Genomic DNA, 15,463 nt, shown 5'->3' on the forward strand with positions numbered 1-15,463 from the left:
TGAATTAGTGAACCTTAGCAACAACATAGGAGTTTTAAAATTGAAAAAAGGAAAATGAAAAAATTAATGTACTAGGACACCAATTAATATGATTAAAATTAGTCTGAAATAGTAATAGGGAGAGAAAATTAATATGATTACCTGCATTGATGAGGGTTTGCCTTTTTTTAAGCAAGGATATTACAACAATTATTCACGACTGGAGACCCAAGGATTGATTTTTGATTGGGATTTTGAGCAAATTGAGTGGATCCAATATGAATGAAATTGGGGAAGAGTATTTTTTCAGGGTTTTCCGATGTTTCTCATTGCTGAAATAATTGCAAATATATATATGATGCCTAAACTTCTAAGTGTTGGTTTCTTTGCAAGCCCATAGTTTTTTAATGAAAACTATCCCAAGACCCAAAAAAGAAGTTGTATCCAGTAATTTTATCATCACAGTCAAAGACTCAAATGTCCACATTTTTAAAGCAAAAGAACTTTCCAATCATGATTCGTTATCTGGCTTTTAGTTATGTTAAATGGATTCCTCGAGAGAGCAAAGGCTCTTTTCTTCTTCTACTCACATAGAGTACATATTCTTTCTTCACTAACATCACAATAATAGGTATTCTCAAAACCCAGTATTTTAGTACAATGTCCAGATTTTTGTAGAGGGAAAGAATAAATTTTAATTGTATTGAAAACTTAATTACCTATCTATACATGTGAGGTTAGGGATATCAATCAGGTCAGCCAAGTGAATTATGACCCTGCTTTACTAGGATTGCGGGCTAATTGGACTATACTTTTATCGGGTTAAAAAATTTCAACCCCAAACCTTAAATGTTATTGTTTCAGGTTAGCCCAACAAACTTTTAATCAAAATTATCTTAATATTTATTATTAGTAAAGATTTTACATGTCTTATAAATGTCTTATAAAGAATATTAGTATTCAAATTTACATCATTAACAAAATAAACATTATAAATAAAAATATATATTTAGCATGAATTAAAAAGGAAAATAAAAATATAAGGTGAATATAAGAAAAAGTATCAAATTCGTAACAAAACAAGGAATTATAATTAATTCAACATTTATTTATATAGAAAATTTGCATTTCCCTTTTTTCTTTTTAGTTTGGGGCATTTATAAACTCTCGTCCCTAAACCCTGAACTCTCGTCCATCTTTTACATGATCACATATATTTTTCAAAGAGAAAAAAGAAAAAAAAAAAAAAAGTAGAAGAATTGTTCAAATGAAAATGCATGTGTGACACATGACAAATGAAAAACAAGTAAAATACCTTATTTTTTGCAGACCAACGGGCCAGCCTACCGGGATGGCCTGCTTAACCCGTCGGCATGAATGGACAAACCCGATTTCTAATCGGGCTATAAATTTTCAATCATAACCCTCTAATTTTAGCGCGCTAACCGGATCATCCCATTAGGTCCGGATAGTTTCTAGTATTTTCCACATTTTCAAAAATAAGAAGTTATTTATGATTTGACTCAGTATAGGTTGAATTCTGAAATTTTATTTATAATTTGTTTTATTAAATATATTAAAGGTATATAAACTTATTTTGTACTATGATCTAAATGTGTAATTAGACACATGTGCTCGTAGGTTTTATTTCTACACTATATGAATTTTACCTTTTGTGATTAAGTAAATTTACATTTTACTATTGTTAAGATCGAATTAAGGATATGCATAACAAATTATTAATACACAAACTCGAAAATGAATTATAAAATAAAAAAAAGTTTATGTTACGATAAAAGTGGATCTAAACTGTAGTACATAAAGTTCAACGAAGAATGTAATTAAAAAAAAATGTAAGAATGTGTGAATTATAAGTTACCAAAATGTCATATATAGTCCAAAAAATGATTATCTATGTGTCTCTTCAAAAATCCTTCACTTTTTCCACTTAATTAATAAAGATGCTTTTTAAATTCCCCCAATCAAAATCTGTAAAAAAGATGATTATTGTTGGGCCATTTTGCATATCAAATTGGAGACTAATAAGCTAATTAACTAGTGTTGCTTTGCAACTCATGGCGAAGCCACAGGCGGGTATGGAAGGTTTAAGTTAAAAAAGGGTTTTTAATCTTATCATAAGTGGGGTAAATGAAAGTTTTGTAATATGATTCTAATATTTTTATTGACTATAAACATAATGAAAAAAGGATCGGGTGATCTAAGGGGGGATTCAAGGGCCCAATAGTGGATATGACCATGGTGAAGGAAATGTTTGCGGCATCAGATTTGGAGCGATTGCAGCGTTTCTTGTCTTTGAATTCGGTCGTGTATTATGTTATGGTATGTGATGTTTTTCCAAAGTAGTTCACAAATTAATTTCATGTTTTTTTAGGATTGGATTTTCTTCCTAAATTAATTATATACGTTTCTTTTTACTGCATTTGTTTTTATTAATGTTATCTTATTGAATTAGATGGTTTGCACATTTATACGTAAAATATTAAATGTGTTCTATTTTGTATGCAAGTGGTATCGGCTACTATATTCATACTTGCTTTTCAGTTACTTATTTTATTTTAGTGTATTGGGTTATCAATGAAGTATATATATTGATATTAAGATTTGGTGCCAAAATATATTGCATGCCTTTTGTTTTTGTTTGGGCTTTGCCAAGGCCCATCCAATTATTTGTAATAAAAATGTTGCAAAAGTATCATTATTATACTCATATTTTCGTAAGTACTCCGGAGTATTATTCAATCAAATTATTATCAATATCAAATATACGATTTACAACTTACAGAAATATGAATTCATATAATATTTGTGCATCGCATACGTGTTACACTAAAACTCTATATTTTATATAGTTTATTTGATGTTGTTTATGATAACGCTACTGTCACTTTTTTTACGCTACTAGTTCTCTTGACATTGTCATTGCTTCTGTAGACGACGTCTCTAGATGTTGTCCCTCAATGTCATAGCTGCTTTTTGTAATATCGATAACCAAAAATACACAAAAATTATTCAATAGTTTGAGCCTCAATGTCAAAATCCTGGTTTTGCCTTTGTTCCCAATAATTATTATACTTGATGGTTTAATAACGTTACAAAAACTAATCAGTAATCTTCATGATGGCAGTAACGGTCTACATTGTATGACACCACTCACACACTCTTGTGACCAAACACCATCTTGCTTAAATGAAATTGGGAGATTTCTTTTTAACTACTGTCGGCATTTAAATGCGCAAGTGCTGCTGAGTAAGTTTAAAATATTATGCATTCAAATTAAAAATTACATTTCTTCATGTTTCATTGCCTTAATCACATTATTTTTACACTGTATGTTAGTTATATCAGCCTATGTTAATTATTCTCTCATTTAAATTTTGGTTTATGATTGAGCATCAAATAAAATCCAACTAATTTTACATTTATTTGTTACTACTTAATAGTAGTACTATATAGTAAAAAATTAGGTCCAATAATGATAATATTAGTAGTAAATATTGAACTAGCAAGAACTAATTATGTGCTTCTTGGTTCGATTATTGAAACAAAAAAGGGATTGAACTAGCTAGCAAGAAATCAGAATTATGCAGAAAGATGCATGTGAGCAAAGGGTAAAACACAATGCAAGTAGGAATCAAATAATCTAAATTTCAAAAACAGGATAAGTAATCTGCTTGAAAAAAGCAAAAACATTAGCAAATTAGGCTTTTGCATACTCCACAAGATTGCATTTGCGTTTGCGTTTGTTAGATATTGAAAACAACCAATTGTGAGCCCATGATTTCTTCTGTTTGTTTGCCTGTGGCTTCACCTCCCTCTTCCCTGCTACTTCAGCCATGTAACCAACAACAGCCTAAAAATAATAACCAAACAATTTTAGAATAATTGAAAGTAGTTAACACTGTGAATTAATAGTAGTAATGTTATGTATCAGCCGCAGTGACCACCTGAGCTCCTTTCTCCACCACATCTCTCGGTGGCACCACGAGGGGGTTCCCATCGACGTTCAGCACGCGCAGCCTAGTCAGCATCCCGAAGGAGTCGGGCAGCGCCCTGATCTGGTTGTTGTTACTCATCAACTCCTCCAGCATCTCCAGGTTGCCTATGGACCTCGGCAGCGCCTGCAGATCCGCAAAGTTGTTGCTCACATCCATCTTCACGAGCGTCGTGGCAAAGCACAGGCTCTCCGGGATGGCCTCCAGCTCGTTGAAGCTCACATCCAGCTGCCTCAGCCTCAGCAGGGAGGCCATGGTGGTGGGCAGCTGCCTGATGTTGTTGTAGCGCAGCGTTAGGATCTCCAGCGACTCGATCCTCCCCACTGCCTCCGGGAGCGCCTTGAGGTGGTTGTAGTCGGCCCGGAGCTCCTTCAAACAAGTGCATCTGCCTATGGCATGAGGGATTTCTTCTAAATCATTTGTTTCAACGTTGAGCTTCTGGAGGCTGGAGAGGGAGCCTATTGTTTCCGGGAGGGATGTGATCCCGTTGGAGCTCAAGTCGAGCTCCTGGAGACGAGCTAGCCTGTCGATGGATGCAGGCAGTGCCGTCAACTGATTCCCTCTGAGATCGAGATGGAGCAAGCGGAGCAAATCCCCTATTGACTCTGGCAATTCTTGGAGTCTGTTTCCGTGCAAGTCGAGAGTTTTGAGGGACGAGAGGCCGCCTATGGCACCGGGCACCATCATGATGGCGTTCTCGGATAAGTCCAGCTTCATCAGAGCCGAGAGCTTCCCTAATGAATCAGGTATCCATTCAACTTGATCCGAGAGCTTGCCTTGTAGAATCAACTCCCGGTCTCCTTTCTTCGCAGACACCTCGATGCAGCTAGCCACTTTTATTAGATCCATTTTCTCACCTGCAACAATCACCACAAACTGTTAAGAGACAACACTTATATACTGCTTTCAACTTCCCTCATTCTCGGAAGTGGGATGAGTTTGCAAACCAACACCAACATCTGAAAATAGAGACGAACACAAACAATGTTATCACAAAATACTAACCATGAACAGAAGCCTCTGGTCCAGGAGTGGAATCTACAACCAGTGGAGACGTCGTAACATCCCTTGATCGAGGCTTGGCACCAACACGGTCCAAACGAAGAGCGGACGCCTTGAAGGGCTTGTTCAAGTAATAGTCATCCTTGGCCTTCATAGGCTCCTCATAAGATTTTCTCAGTGGCTTCTCATTGGTTATCGTCGTCGTCTTCGGCTTGGAAGAAGATGATGCATTGGACTTGAGGCACACAGAAGCTCTCTGAATCAATTCATCAAACAGTGAGTGGGTGCTCTCCAGATCCAGCAGCTTCTGAGCCTCCTTCTTCTGCTCACTGCTCTGCAAATGAATCAGAGTCCTCTGCATTTCCTGCAGAATGCTCACCAACTCTTCTGGGATTTGTTTTGCCATGTTTGGCTGAAAAATTCTCTCCAGTTTCATCTCATCTTCCCTCTCCAAGCTCTGGATCAAGCTGCGGGCCGCTTCGACCTCCTCAATCCCGGGCCGGGCCGGCAAAGACTTGTGCATTCTCATCACCTCTTGCACGGCCTTTTCCACAGTCATGCTTGAGGCATCCATCATCATTTCTTTTTCTCCACTGTAACATACAAAATCAATTATGCAAACATATTAATATACCATGTACATGCAACAATGCAAGGATTAGAAAATGTTTACTTACAGAGGTACAAAAATCCTAGGAAATGGAAGGAGGGGTAATTTATATGTTTGGGTTATTTATTTACTGGATTTGGTAAGTGCAACATCTTGAGATTGTTTTGACTAGAAATCTCAACTGCAGCTGTTTGTTTCTAGTCTCAATCTGTGAAACGTGAAGAAGCTCTATTCATGTCTCTCCTATACTACATTTATGATGAAATTGTGTGGAAATTAGTAAAATTGCATTTTCTCCATTTAAATAAGTTCTATAATATTTTGAACGCATTATCAACATCTCGTGAGCACAGTTGACATATGGTCCACATTCGTATTTTTTTCTATTGCTCATAAATTACATACATGATCATCAATTTTAAAAGGTACATAAAAATATAGTAATATTGCTTTCCCTGTAACGTGAAATATGTAGTACTCCTACTACATTAGTATATGTAGTTAACGAGTTTTGATTTATTCTTTTAAAGAAAATCAATAATTGGTTTCTCATCTACTTCTCTGATGATATGATTCTTTGTTGCATGTTGTAGAATGTTGATGGATCTTTTATGAACCCGGTGGAAGACTTGAGAGGATTAATTAGTGGTTCCACAAATGAGTATGAAAGTTTGTTTGGTGAGTCGGATAAAAGTCTCGAAGATTTGAAAAATCGAAAGAGATAAACTAACAAAAATATTATTGATAAAGTTCTGAATTCATTCATCATATTGAAGCTTTTACACAGGCATTAATTCAAAGAGATAAGAATTTTTTTAAGGTAATAAACTAGAAAGAAAATAAATTAAAAGAAAACTCTATCAGAAAGAAATATTCCTAATTTATAGAAGGAAAGTAAATCAAAGTTAATTTATGTTGAATCATGTCTGCATTATCCAATTTATTAGATAATGGAGACTAAAGAAATTAAAATTTATATTTTCTTTTTTAAGAGGATTAGTGTTCAAATGTCTCCCCGTAGTAATTTATAAAAAAAAATTACTATGTTAGTAATTTAACTTTTATGTATATTTTATATTTTTGCATAAGATAAGAATTCTTTTTTATTCAGAATTTTTCAAATTATGGTACTCCCTCCGTCCGCCATTAGGAGTCCCGGTCCCTTTTGAGAATAGTCTTCTCAACACTATTCTCCCTCTAACTTTGTCATTTCTTCACTTTAACTATTTATTATCATTTTTACAAAATAAGTACGCAAAAGTGACCGGGACTTCTAATGGCGGAACGGAGGGAGTAAGATTTTTCTTTTATTATCTTATTGTACCTAACTAGCTTATGCATTCGTCAATCGTCACATATATATATATCAAAGAAATAACATCCATCCTTGACTGGTCATCTCATGTTGGCAAATCAATGGCCAACTTAGCTATCCTGATAAATCGAGCATATTTAAATTAGTTAATTTGTAAGCTATATCCCAATATGACTAAATTGATTAATTGATTGTGTTTGATTATTTTTGCAGTGCTTGTAAAATTTGAAAAGGAAAAAAAAAATCATAGGTAAAATTGATATATCGAGAAGTTCATATTATGAGACTATATTTTACATGTAACATATGACAAAAAAAAAAAAAAAAAAAATCATGGTAATTTGATTTACTATGGAAACGAAGGTCCTTTTCTACAAACAAAATTAGGCAGGTGTATAAGGATTATATCAACCAACACCTCACGTGGCATTGTTTCAACTGAATAACAAGCTGGCGTTTCTTCACTTTGCCTTTAAATAATTTATAAGTTCACGTGTATACATATTGGTCAATATATAACACATTGATACTTGTACCCAAATTAAAGAATATATACAATTAATATTATTATTTTGATCTTGAAAATTATTTAATCATTCACAAGAAGAATGACTGTGATAAAATAAGTAGCATATTAATATTTTATAATTTGAGGGGGAAAAAACAAAAACAGATTTTATTGCTAAATAGAGAGGATAAATGCAGTGATAAATGGTAGCATGTGTAAATGTTGGAGAAAATAACACGTGTACAACTGTAACGTGGTGGCAGTTGGGCCTCACGGCAAATCCGTTTCCGGCAGTTGGAATGGGCTGTCTTAATTTTTTTTTCTTTATGTTTTAATGACTTCTAGGCTTCCACGTGGCCTTCTTTCATTATAACTCCTCTCCACAGAGGAACCTCACATTACATGTAAGTGTTACTACTAAACACTGAAAACAGTCACTGAAATTTATTTTATAATAATTATTACAATAATTATTTAAGAAAATTAAATTCTTGGTATTCTAGGGTCATGTTCTATTGCTTATACCATTACAATCCAAAATCAACACCAAATCTCCCACCTTAGATTTTAAAATGAGTGGATAAGATTAAATCTTACGAATTTCAATAAATAGTAGACAAAATATCAACAAAATGTAAGATCGTCATTTTGTTATCATATCATAATTTTTGTGTTTATTTTATATTAACATAGTGTATTACAAATATCAACACAATGACATGAGTATTTCAACACAAGTACACGAAAATATCAATCCAGATTTATTGAAATTTTACATGCATTATATTGAGATTTTTATATGCATTATATTGAGATTTCGTCAAATCATCAATATATACGAAAACTGAAATAAAAATCATCAAATTTCATCATCCTATCATAATTTTCGTGTTTTTTTATATTAACATAATGTATTACAAATATCAACATAATGACATGAGTATTTCAACATAAGTACACGAAAATATCAACCCAGTTTTATTGAGATTTCACATGCATTATATTGAGATTTTGCATTCATTATATTGAGATTTTATATGCATTATGTTGAGATTTCGTCAAATAATCAACATATACGAAAACTGAAATAAAAATCATCAAATTTCATCATCCGAACATCGTCGGAACATATGCAATTGATCTCGTTAGAATCCTTATAAAATTACCTTTAATTTGATATATTTTTTGCGAAAAAAATAATTTAAATTGAGATAGTTACGTAAATTTAAAATTTTAGGATAATTTTAATAAGAGGGGATTGGCATTAATGCCCTTTAATTTTATTTAATAATTATTTAAATTTAAAATATAATATACTTGACATTATATCAACTACTAGATTTATAATCTAATGATTAAAAATTCATCTTAATTTTGGATTATTAATTAGTTAGCCATTAATCACCTCCCTTGCCGGAGATATTCTTGCAGTTTTAGATTTGTAGACTCTGAAAGAAAATTAAATTTATAACTTCTTCCGGAGACCAAAACTAAGAAAGATATATACATATAAAAAATCTCTTTATAAGAGATTTATGTATGTAAGATGCAAATATACACGTGTATTATTCCTTTACCTGGAGTACTTGCTTCCTACTGTATCTTTATATTCTAATACTACTTCTTCAGAAAATTATAGTGATTGTAGACATCGGTTTTTCTATATTCTTGAATACATATTTTACTTTCTTCATCCATAATTGATAATTTCAAGGCCTATTTTCAATCGACACAAAAAAATTTTAAAAATGTGAAGGAAAGTATGTGGAAAATATTATTAATAAATCATATGAGTACATTAATTTAGTATAAGCCCACTTATCCAAATGGAATTTTTATAATGAAACATGAGTGTAAAATAATTGTGTGAAAATAGGCCCAATTATCAAAATGGGAGAAAAAGCAAGTGATATTTTAAACATAGACATATTAACAAAATAGAATATTATGATACCTATTTTTTTATGTTTTTATTTTTGAAAACAGAAAAGAAATACTCATATTCAACTAAATTAGTTGCACGACACATCAAAGTATAAACTAAATATACTTCATCCATCTCCAAAAGAGTACGAACTATTTCATTTTTTGTCCGTTCCTAAAGAGTATGAACTTTCTAATTTTGAAAAATTCAAACAACATACTACCCCTACACATCATTTTATTTACAACTTATACCATTACCATTAACACTTATACAATTATAATAATATGGACCATACTCCATACTCTCCACTTACATTATTTTCATTACCCTTTCTCTCTTCTCTTACTTTTCCCCTTATTTATTAAAACTCATGCCGAACCCAAAGTTCATACTCTTTGGGCACGGAGGGAGTATTAGTTTATTATTAGTTCTATTAAACTAGTATACCTTGTATCCACCAAAGAAATCTGAATTAAGTCTTTACTATAATTTAAATCAAAGGACATAATAGCATGCCTAGTAGTACAAGGATTGTAAATAGAGATGCTTAACCAATTGAGGGGATTGACCAAACCTCGGTGAGACACTACCACCCTCTTAAGTTCCTCAGATTTTGGAAATGTGCCCACCGTGATCTGTCAAATCAAGATTCCGGGATCTTCATCACACTACAAACATCAAAACAAACAGCAAGGAGAGCACATGTACAAAGATTGCAACGGTGTGGATGCAGTGCAGAAGCAGACACTAATGCAGGCACCTATGAACTCCATGTCTATAGACAGAGCAGAGACGAGAGCTAACAGGTCTAGCAAAAGGACTGAATTTATAACATTACCCAGACATCATCATCTGATGTTCATAACAAGGTGACTGAAGTCTAATTCATTTCCTTATGCAACAGTACATGAATCTAACCCAACATATATCAAGCAAGTCTAGGTCTGTGACTCAGTGTTTATATTTGACTTCTAATTGGGCCTTGACAGTTGATAGTGTGAACATGACAGCCCTATTATGGTCCTAAATTCCCAATAAGAAGAATAAGGAAGTAACTAACAAAAGTAATAGAACAGCAGTAATAATCAAGATAAGGATGATATAAATAAATTATAATTTCATAACAAATATTTGTTCTTCAATCGTAACAAGTTCAGCACCAATATCGGATACTAAAATAAGGGTAGCACCATAGCTCTTCATTTGAAATGTCTGTAATATTCATTGAGACTAATTCCAATAAGCTTAAATGCTCAATCACTCTTACCCTCCTGAGAACCGATCTCTTGAAGGTAATGTTCTGCATCCAAAGCTGCCATGCACCCTGCATAATGTAGATAATGATATCAGTTTAGATTCCTTGAGAAAATATAAGCTCTAGTATATGTTCATCAGATTAGGAGCCACTACAGATGATAATGAAATAATGAATCAAAAAGGACTAAAACAGTGGTTGCAGCAAACAAAGCAGTGAATGGAATTCCTGAATTAAGTGTCAGATAGGATAGATGCATAACATATTAGTTTGTGAAATCTTAAAACATTGTTAATGGCTCTTACAGAAAAGTTGCAAATAAATATGTGGTGAAAGTTTGTTCCTGGGGATAACTTCCCACTTACTAGTATTCCCTATATGTCTAAAGACTCCTTTCTGAAGGAGGCTAGAAAACGTCATAATTTTTAGCTAGGACAAGGAGATCGCTTAGAACACTAAAATAACCTGACAAGTGAACTACAAAGACCAAGAAACATATTGTATTTCCTTAATCCTTGTGCCAAATGACACATGACATGCTTTTCTTGACAGTTGACGGTGTCTTGGTCTGACTGATCTGATGAAGTAATGAGGTTAGGACATATAGAGCTTAGTAAGGATCACTCTGTATTCAGGGCAATCTTTTGAGGATGATCAACTATTTTCCCAGGATAAATGCAGATTATTCATTTCTATAGGGAAGGTTGAATGGTTGATAACTTGCATACAAAAGAAATTAGTTCAATCAAGTGAACTGCAGATTCAGATTTAGGGATAGGAATGGAAAGTGTGGGTTTAAGAAGTATAATATTAAGGAAAGAATTCAGACTGCAGACGATATTTGAGGATATAAGAGAAATATCCTGTACTATGTCTTGTAAAATAAACAGGATACAAATACAATAAATGAAATTTACACAGAATCTAATATTGGTCCTAACTGCCACTAAGAAAAGTGCTTTCTCCTTCACTGGAAAGGGTGAAGAAAGACCGGTTCAAACAATTCCAAATATTAGTGTTAGTTGACTGAAAATGCCTTGCATTTCCTTTGGTTACAGTTGGTAACTTTGGAAGGTGACTAATCTCTTTGTTACATCATTCCACATAGAGATTCCGGGCATATTATATACTAATACACACTAACAAGTATCTTACAAATACAACACCATGAAAAATATACCCTATAAACAAAAAATGATTCAAGAGAAGATTACTGGTCTCACTTAGAGAAAATTTCAAACACATAACATGACTCAAGCAAAAATTAATTTGGTCACACTTGTGGATATATCATCTGTTTTTGTTGAGCAGTCATTACTGATTTAACCCTATCTCAATTGCCAATTTACACATACCTATGTCTTGAAATAAAGCTACGTCATTTACTAATGTTGTTTTGACAAGCTTCTAAATCTTTTCACTAAATTCTATGTTAATTCTTTGCCTATTCGACAATATAGAACTCTGAAATTGGAGTAATCTTAGAGTTACCAGTGTGAAATAAGTTAATAATCTAGGTAACAAAGTGTTCCAAATTTCCAATGTACTGATATTCATAACATAGCAACATGATGATATTAGAGGTATAAACCTCATTAATATCCTACTCTACATTATAATGAAGCATTTTCATCGTGCAAGCTTAACTTTTTTAGGTGAGTTTTAGTAACTTAGTAAAACCTTTTCAAGTCATATAAAGAGAGATGAGCCATGAAAACAAGTAACCTGTGCTAGTATACTCCAAATTACTTGTACTCTACACCAAACAATAGATATCAAGCAACTTTGTTCTCTCAAAAAATCTTTTCATCAACCTCAACCTTACTTGGGAATTAAGAAACTGAATACACTCAAGCAATGATGCCTAATGGATTCTAAAAGTCATAGGCTCAAAACTATTCTTTTCTTTTCATTGCAATTCCACATAATTGGCAAGGCATAATTGTAGGTGCGGAATCAACACATAGAACTATATCACATCCTAAATATTCAAGATCATCCATGTTTTCTTAAGAAACTAAACTAATCATGTTTAGATACTAACACTAGGAGGGCTGTAACAGGATACTATGTAAAGAAGAGGAATCCCTATGTTTAACTTCAATTTGATCCTTTCATATCAGCAATTGCGGAACCTAATCTTTGTTTCACAATAGCGCCTTATACTATACATTTCTTAACTTCCATATACCAAAATAAAAGCACATACTGGTGAAACATCATGGAAGCTACATCATGAGCTGAATTCTTTTCTTAATGAGTTTCACCAAAATAGTAATCCATCATCCAAAAGGCATCAACTTTTTCTATGTTGAATCATAAATATATCTTTTTTATTCTGCAATAGTTATGACGGCGATTTCTGGTTTAAACAATGTGAAAGTCAGCAAACACCAAAAAAAGTTTCAAGTATCAAAATCAATACAAAAGACAGTAAAGAGTAAATTAAATTCAGCAGAGAACAGTTTTCTTATAGAATACTTACCGCTACCAGCAGCAGTAATAGCTTGCCGGTATTTCTTATCCTGAACATCACCAGAAGCAAAGACACCCTTCACACTGGTATATGTGGTGCCGGGCTTCGTGACCACATATCCATCCGAATCCAATTCCAGCTGCCCATCCAGAAACTTGGTTGCAGGTTCATGCCCAATTGCGAAAAACAAACCAGAAACAGCCAAATCTGAAACCTCCCCGCTCTGCACATTCTTAACCTTCAATCCCCCCAAAGTTCTCTCCCCATACGCCTCAGTCACTGTCGAATTCCACAGCACTTCAATCTTCGGATTCGTCTGTGCTCTGTTCTGCATAATCTTCGAAGCACGAAACTCATTCCTCCGATGAATAATGTACACTTTAGAGCCATACTTAGTTAAAAAGTTAGCTTCCTCCATGGCAGAATCACCACCACCAATAACTGCAAGTGGCTTATTGCGGAAAATAGGCGCCGCGCCGTCGCACACGGCACAAGCAGAAATCCCCCGGTTCCAAAAGGTTTCGGAGCCGGGGAAATTGAGGCGTTTCGCAACAGCACCAGTTGCTACAATCACAGAATCGGCAACAACAGTCCTAGAATCGCTAAAAATCTTAAACGGAAAGCCGGAGAAGTCAACCTTGGAGACAGTCTCGGTGAAGATCTGCGTGCCGAATTTGACAGACTGCGCGCGGCACTTGTCCATGAGATCTATCCCGCCAATTCCTTCGGGGAAGCCGGGGAAATTCTCGACCTCGGAGGTGGTGGTGAGCTGGCCGCCGGGGGCTATGTCGTTGGCCATCCAGCCCTCGAAGAGGATGGGCTTGAGCTCGGCGCGAGCGGCGTAGATCGCGGCGGTGTGGGCGGCGGGGCCGCTGCCGATGATGCAAACGCGTGTTTTGAGGGTCTGGAGGTCGGATTCCATGGCTGAGAACTTGGGGGAAGCCGGTGCGGCGGAGGCGGCGGCTGTGGTGGTGGTGGAGAGGGCGGCGACACCGATAAAGCTGCGGGCTTTCTTGAGAGTGGTGAGGAATTTGGAGAAACAGTTGTAGGTCATCAAGCTTTCAGAATTGGGATTTCAATTGAAATTGAGCGGGTGGACCATTCAAGGTTTCGACTTTCGATTTAGGGTTTTGCTTTTTTCATATTTAAATGATTCTTTTATGGTTTTGGACTTGCTGGGGTTGTTTATTGTTTTGCTTTTTTTTATCAAGACTCCTACAGAGTAAAGGCCAAAATTGGTTCTAAACATATGATCATTTTACTTTTTTGTTCGTAAATATTATCTTTTGAATTTTTGGTCCTGTACATATGAAAATTTTATCATTTTGATCTTCCATCAATATTTCCGTTAAAAACTAACGGTCAACAGGTTTAATCCCTATTTTGACCAAATTAAACTTTTAATTCTAATTTTTTACTCCCTAATTAATTCTTTAATTATTTTTACAAATATTCTCCATAGCCTTTAGTTCAAAACAAAACAGAGCAAGATAAAGGGATTCTTGATGAATTTCCCACTTACATAAACCAATAATTGGTGGCAGATTTGCTAGCTTAGCATAACTTATCCCCTGTATTTCCCAAAAACAAATCCCTAATCAAAATTCTATAAATTGAAATCAAGAAAACTCAAATTTGCATGAAAAAATCGATCTTGGACGAGAATATTCAATTTTTGGGAAGAAATTGAATTCTTAAAATTAGGGCACCTGGGAAATGGCGAGTTGGCAGTGGTGACGCCGAAAACAACGTCGGATTTGAAGAGCTGGAAGGTGTAATTGGGGGCCCAATCGAAAATTGGGAAGAAGAATTGCAGCGCCAAAATCAGTTACTGAAACTACGACTGATCCTTGAACTTGTGGAGCGGGTCGTCGGGGAAGAATATCTCGGAGAGGCGGTGGCGGAGCTTCTGAGAGGTGGTTCTCGGCGGCGGTGGTTGTTCGACCTGGCGGTGATCGACCTAGCGTCGCCGGAGTCGCGGCCGGAGGCGTCGAAGAAGCTGGAGTAGATCTGGGGTGGTGATGATGGGTTTAGAATATTTACAAAAATAATTAAGGAATTAATTAGGGAGTAAAAAATCAGAATTAAAAGTTTAATTTGGTCAAAATAGGGATTAAACTTGTTGACCGTTAGTTTTTAACAGAAATGTTGACGGAGGACCAAAATGATCAAATTTTCATATGTGCAGGACCAAAAAATCCAAAAGATAATGTTTAGGACCAAAAACGTAAAATGGTCATATGTTCAGGACCAATTTTGACCTTTACTCATTAAAATTAGAAAAATGTGGGATTGTATATTGCCCTTTTTCAAACACGAATTTTTATTATTTTATTTAGGATAAACTGCCTTTAAAATCGTCAACTTTCATAAAAGGC

General features: G+C 34.6%; 2 protein-coding genes across 3 annotated transcripts; both read right to left on the bottom strand.

Moving 5' to 3' along the window:
- Positions 1–3,659: 3,659 nt before the first annotated feature.
- Positions 3,660–5,882, bottom strand: PIRL4 (plant intracellular ras group-related LRR 4). Its single transcript, XM_048112901.2, has 4 exons — positions 5,672–5,882; positions 4,998–5,587; positions 3,945–4,849; positions 3,660–3,850 (listed from the first exon to the last, which is right to left on the bottom strand). The coding sequence occupies exons 2-4, from the start codon at positions 5,572–5,574 to the stop codon at positions 3,698–3,700; spliced, it is 1,635 nt and encodes a 544-aa protein (XP_047968858.1). The 5' UTR covers positions 5,575–5,587; positions 5,672–5,882; the 3' UTR covers positions 3,660–3,697.
- Positions 5,883–9,818: 3,936 nt separating this feature from the next.
- NTRB (NADPH-dependent thioredoxin reductase B) lies at positions 9,819–14,221 on the bottom strand. Of its 2 annotated transcripts, none has more exons than XM_048116596.2 (3): positions 13,095–14,221; positions 10,622–10,678; positions 9,819–9,989 (listed from the first exon to the last, which is right to left on the bottom strand). In XM_048116596.2, exons 1-3 carry the CDS (start codon positions 14,137–14,139, stop codon positions 9,961–9,963), a joined length of 1,131 nt encoding a protein of 376 aa, XP_047972553.1. In that variant the 5' UTR covers positions 14,140–14,221; the 3' UTR covers positions 9,819–9,960. The 2 variants fall into 2 exon arrangements, with proteins under 2 accessions (XP_047972553.1, XP_047972554.1); XM_048116597.2 differs by having other exon boundaries at positions 9,819–10,022.
- Between the last annotated feature and the right edge of the window lie 1,242 nt (positions 14,222–15,463).

This window comes from Salvia hispanica, chromosome 3 (genome assembly GCF_029641045.1).
Source record: "Salvia hispanica isolate PSC_SH4W2 chromosome 3, Shi_PSC_v1, whole genome shotgun sequence".
Classification (NCBI taxonomy): domain Eukaryota; kingdom Viridiplantae; phylum Streptophyta; class Magnoliopsida; order Lamiales; family Lamiaceae; genus Salvia; species Salvia hispanica.